A 5,762-nucleotide genomic window follows, 5' to 3' on the forward strand; every position below is an offset into this window, starting at 1 on the left:
TCACTTCAGCGGACCCATGACCAGCGCCTCGGAGGTGAACTCGAACTGGTTGCTGGAGGACGCGGACTTGCCCCAGGAGTAGAGACTGGGCGGCCGCTGCTTGAAGGAGGACGTGTACCTGTAGAAACTCCGGTGCCGGTTCTTCAGGTACTCCCTGTAGTTCTTGGTGAGCAGCGTGTAGAGGAACGGGTTGATGCAGCTGTTGCTGTATGTGAGGCTCGCCACCAGGTAGTTGATGCAGGTGTGCGTCTGCGAGGCCAGGCTCAGCGGCTTGGTGTGGTACAGTGGCAGCAGCTGCCAGATCCAGAAGGGCAGGAAGCACGCCCAGAACACCAGCACGATGGTGAAGATCATGATCAGCACTTTCTGCTTCGGGGAGCGCTTCCTCCCGTTGCTGATGACGGTGTTCCGCTGGGACTCCAAGTAAGTGCGCGCCAACTTGACATACAGGTACCCAATGATGAGCCCCGGTGCCATGATACTGGTGCCAAACAGGACGGTAACGTACACTTTGTACGCCAGGGGCGCCCAGGTGGGCGCGCACATCCTCTTGACCCCCCCGTCCGGAGTGTTCTTAGTTGTCTGTGCCACCATGACCATCATGGGCACGGTGAGTACGAGGGAGAGCAGCCATACGCCCCACGCCAGAGCTTTGCGGTAACTCTTGGAGCGCCGGACCGTGTCCAGCGGCTTGGTGACGGCCAGGTAGCGCTCCGAGCACATGACGGTGAGCGTGAAGATGCTGGCGTGCATGGTGAGCAGGTCCAGGCTGAGCAGGATGCGGCACCCGACGTCCCCGAAGTACCAGTCCTTCAGGAAGTACGTGGACACCACGAAGGGGATGGTGGAGAGGTAGAGCAGGTCGGCCAGCGCCAGGTTAATGATGGAGATGTACATGGAGGTGGCGAAGCGGATCGTGTGGCACATCACCACCAGCGTGTACACGTTCCCGGACACCCCGATCACGTAGACGACGGAGAGGAGCGTCCCGAAAGTGGAGGTGATGATGAGCTCGTGATCCACGGCTGCGGAGCCGCCTCCGCCGACCCGCGGCGGACCCGTGTCCACCGCCAAAGTCCTGTTGTTCATGGCGATGTGGCTCCGTGCGCACCGGCGCAGGTTGTGTGTGTGCGCGTGTGTCGCTGATGCGCCTCTCTCCGATCTTTGCTCCTGACGTCAGCACCGCGCTCACGATCCTATATGAAACATATACAGGACAGTGGGATGCAAAGGGGGTGAATAAGATTCACTTCCCGTGAGGAACGGAGAGAACAGAAGGTCAGACTTGCTTTTCTTCCAGTATTTGGATGTGCGTCTTTACGCAAAGATGATTGATAAAAGTTTCCCCGGCACAGAGAGCGCACCTGCTGCAACAAAAGCACCGACAAAAGCACTGACAGCAGAAAAGCCACACAAAAGCCACACAAAAGAGTGGATATTACGCACAGAGTCACAGGACTCATCATTGCAGCAATCTTTCCCGCTGTAATTTCCATTTCTTGCAGCAGACGACAGGAAAAGAGGTCAAAGCAACACCGATAATTAACCCCTTTCCAAGCGTCGGCAGGTCTAAGAGCTAAGCGCTATCTTCCCTCACGTCTCTTCAAGGTTGTGGTGACATTAATAAACACCCAGAGTTCGCCTCAATTTATAAAGGAGTGGAAAAAATGTCTGAAAGTTTTTATTTTTTTATTTTAATAGCCGAGCAGAGTCTTTCTTTTTGTGGGTGTTTCAATAGCACTGATGCAACACGTAACTACTGTGTTTGGACCATTGGTGTCAAATAAGCATCATATCAATAACATTTGTATCTGTTAAAGTTGGCAAGGTTTCCTTCAGTCTTATGCAAGACTTGACAAAAAGTATTGAGATTATTATGAGACAAATATTAGTGTGGGAGGGAAATAGACACAAGCACTGATTCAACTTTAATTTGATTTCACTTTATTGTCACATCTACATCAGAAAAACATGTTTCCCTCCAATGAAATTCTTTCTCTTCTGTCCATAGAGAATGCAGCAGTAAAATAGGTAGATGTATTTATTTAGCACAATTCAGACATAATACACTGTGCTTTATAGGGAAATAAACGTAATGCATTAAAATAGAATGATTAAGAAAAGCTGAATAGGGAGAATAACTGAAGTAAAAGCTTTATAAGGACAAACGTAATAAGTACAATCTATTGTTTAATGGAAATCCTGAGCAGCTATAAGTGTTATAAGTACTGATTTAGAAGAAGTGAATGTGTCAACAGGAAGTTTGTTCCTCAGGATAAATTGTAATGTGATCGGGCAGCCAACTTTTTTCAACTAAACTTTTTTTTGGCATGCTGAAATAATCCGTTCACTTATATAATGTCTATTTCAGTTGAATAAAACTTAAAAATAGCAAAAAAATGTTTTATTCCAGATTGACTCTCTTCAAAATACCTACAAAGAGAAAAGTAGAATCTCAGATTAAAGAAAATTTCAAAATGTTAAAGTACTGATAAACAGCTTAATGCACCATTTACATTGAATAACATTAGTTGAGAAGTATTAAACTGATTAAAACACATGAAAACATCAAAAATCTGATTATTTGATGCTTGTGAAAAATTGGCGAGACACAATATAGTACCCATGTATTTCTATATAGAGAAAATATTTAATTTCTACATTTTGTCTTACTAAAAGTGACGGAAGTGTGTTTGAAAAAGGACATATTTATCAGTTTAATGTGCGCAAATATGTTAAATGCATCAATCAAATGCATTAGTAACTTCTTAATAATTATTAAATCATATTTTCATTAACTGTCACATATTTCAGAACATTAAAAAACTGATCAAATTGGAAGGCTTGAAACTATTATTTCACTGAGAGATGAAAAATGTGAAGCTATATGCATAGAGGTGGTATTATATTAATCCTACGTACTGCACCTTTAAAAGCATCACTTTCGTTGAAGTTATTTTCTCCCTGAGCAGTATTTTTTTTTTTTATTATTCTCAAGGCTGGTGCTTTTGTATGAGAGATAAAGCATCAGCTGCTCTGCCTTTGGATTAATTATTTGTGTTGAAAAGACGTTTGAGAATATAAAGATTGGATGTGCAAATAAATGCGAGCTCCCTTAAAAATAGATTATATTTGATTTTTTTCAGGACCATGTGTTGGTGTAGTACAAAGATATGTAACCTGTACTGGCAGCCTGAGAAAGTATATGTAAATAAAATCTTATCCTATTTTTTACGTTTTTTTATTTTATTTGCCAGATAACAAAAACTAAAATCAATCAACATAAATCATTTAAAAACAGCTGGAATGGCTAAAATAACTGAAAACAAGAACAAAAGCATCTGAAACGACAACAATTGCGGAAAATATGTTTAGAAAAACATTAGCTATGAAGGTCAAAAAGTTAAAATTGCTAAAATGGTTGAACTCAAACCATTATGAAATTATAACAAAAAGAGGGCTAAAAGAGTCTGAATCAGTTAAAGTACTTCCTCTACTCATTGGTTTAGGGACATTTTATATTTTCTTCAACTTGAGAAGATAAGAATGACATTCCGTGGCTCTGTTGAAAAATGTATGCATATTTGGCATCCATTGCTACAACTTGTTAAACAAATCAACTTCCCCTCTGTCTCAGATTAGTAGTAGTGTTTTTCTCCAATCTGTCTCTGGAGGTTCTCCTGTTGTATGTAATCCTTCTTTACTATGGACATGTGGTTATCTAATTGGGACACTTTTTAAAATGTGTTTATGATTGATTGTGTTGTTTTGTTTTTGTTTTTCTTATTTGATTTTTGTTTTTTGTGTTTTTTCCTGTAAGGAATTGTACAGGTACTCGGTATGACTTTATTTTTGACGATTGTATTAAAATGTACATTTTGTACAATTTCTGTAAAACCTCAAATAAACAAAGTTTGGGGGGGGGGGGGGGGGGGTACATGAGAAACAGTTACAAAAGATAAAACAAAGAACACTAAATCCCTATAAAACACCCGCGTTTTAAGTGAAAATGGTTCGTTTTGTTGGATATAGACAATTTTATCAGCTGTGGCATTGTCATGGTTCATGTTTTGTCTGTTGGGATGTTTTTGAGATTTTATGGCCACGTTTACCCAGGTTTTTTACAATAATGGATATTTCCACCTCTAGGTTTACAAAAAAAAAAAAAAAAATCTTTCTTGACACAGACCCGCCTATACACCTGATTAAGAGCTACTATGGTCAGCCAACCCTGTAGGGGGCAGTGTAATGACAAGCATGAAGCCATAATAGCCAATCAGAATCCCTGAAAATAAAACACTACCTTACTAATTGTGTCGTAAATATCCACCTGCCCCCTTTAGATACAGTTCTTCCAGATCTGCACTGGAGCCAGAGTTTTCAGGAATCATTGTCTGTGTTGACTTGTAGCTGTGAAATACTGACGCATAACATGTTGATGTGGCCTGACTGTCTGGTGTCATGCTCAGCTTCTCCTCCTCATGTCTGATTGCTGCCCTGATAGGTTTCACCTGAGTGTGTGATCGTCTTCACCTGTTGGCAGTGCTATATATTGGGCATATCCTGTGTGTTCTGGTTGTTGGGTTGTCTGTGTTCGTCTGTGTTTTCTGTGTGTGAGGGCCTTGTCTTTGAGGGCAGTGACTGTCGTTTTGAGTCCACCTCTCCAAAGCAAAACGGCTATCTTCATTTTAAAAGGTTAAACCTGTTTTACTGCTCCAGATGAAGTTTAATGGGTGGAAATGTGGAAAATCAACTCATTCAGTCACACAGGCTCCACACCTCCAATGTGGCAGTGAGAGAGAGAGAGAGGATCTCTGTTGGACTGATTTCCAAGTGGAGTTTGCATGTTGTCCTAACAGTCTAAAACAAGGGTGTCAAATATAAGGCTCGTGGGCAACAACCAGCCCACAAGATGCTCCAATCCGGCCCGCCACACCACCAAGCAAATTTAAAAAAATTCAAAGAAAACATTGATTTTTAAGTTTGTTTTTTGACATTTCAATGTATTTTGCACCAAAACTAATGGCAAAAATTGGGTTTATGTTGAGATAATCGTTTGGCCTTGAAAGAATATAACCATTTTCATTATGTAGTGTCTACACACAAAAAAGCTAACAACTTTAAAGTTTGATTTTAAATGGCACTATTTTATCGATTCAATCCACCCAAGATGGAATTTGTCTGCATTGTGGCAGATTTTAATCTCAAACTCAAGAGCTTTACCCAAAGCCCATTTGTATGATACCAGCTGACATATTCTCTGTAAAATGTCTCAAAATTCTTTGTATTTGACAATTAATGTGATGTGCCTCCTATACCAAAGAGACTAAAGCAGCCCAGTAACATGATGATGCCTCCACCGTGTTCAATGATGTTTCTCTCTTTGCAATCTGTTAGCATACAAACAAAGTGATGTTCTGCATTCTTAAAGAATTGTTTCTGAACACATTTACAACTTTGAAACATAAATCCTTGAAGCAGGGATGCCACTTTTACTCATTATTCTGTCCTGCATTCATTACATGCGTCATTTGGTACTTGTCCAGGAAGAGTGGGAATCATAGCAAAAGCAGTAATACCACCGATGACTAATGGGGCAGTGTTGTTCGATACAGCTTATGTGTGACCAGTGAATAGAGCAAATAAGACAACAGAAATGAAGATCTTGTGAATGTGTGCATTGCTACGAACAAATCTACGACTTAATCTCACCTGAACATCAAAACAAGTTGTTGAAAGCACAAGGCAACAAGTCATAGGCC

At 41.1% G+C, this 5,762-nt stretch overlaps 1 protein-coding gene across 1 annotated transcript; it reads right to left on the minus strand.

Moving 5' to 3' along the window:
• On the minus strand, positions 1–1,089 carry LOC308145558 (urotensin-2 receptor; the record flags this gene model as incomplete). Its single annotated transcript, XM_080517024.1, has 1 exon — positions 1–1,089. One exon carries the CDS (start codon positions 1,087–1,089, stop codon positions 1–3), a length of 1,089 nt encoding a protein of 362 aa, XP_080373150.1.
• Positions 1,090–5,762: the final 4,673 nt, after the last annotated feature.

Source organism: Blennius ocellaris, assembly GCF_963422515.1.
Source record: "Blennius ocellaris genome assembly, chromosome: 21".
Taxonomy (NCBI): Eukaryota; Metazoa; Chordata; class Actinopteri; order Blenniiformes; family Blenniidae; genus Blennius; species Blennius ocellaris.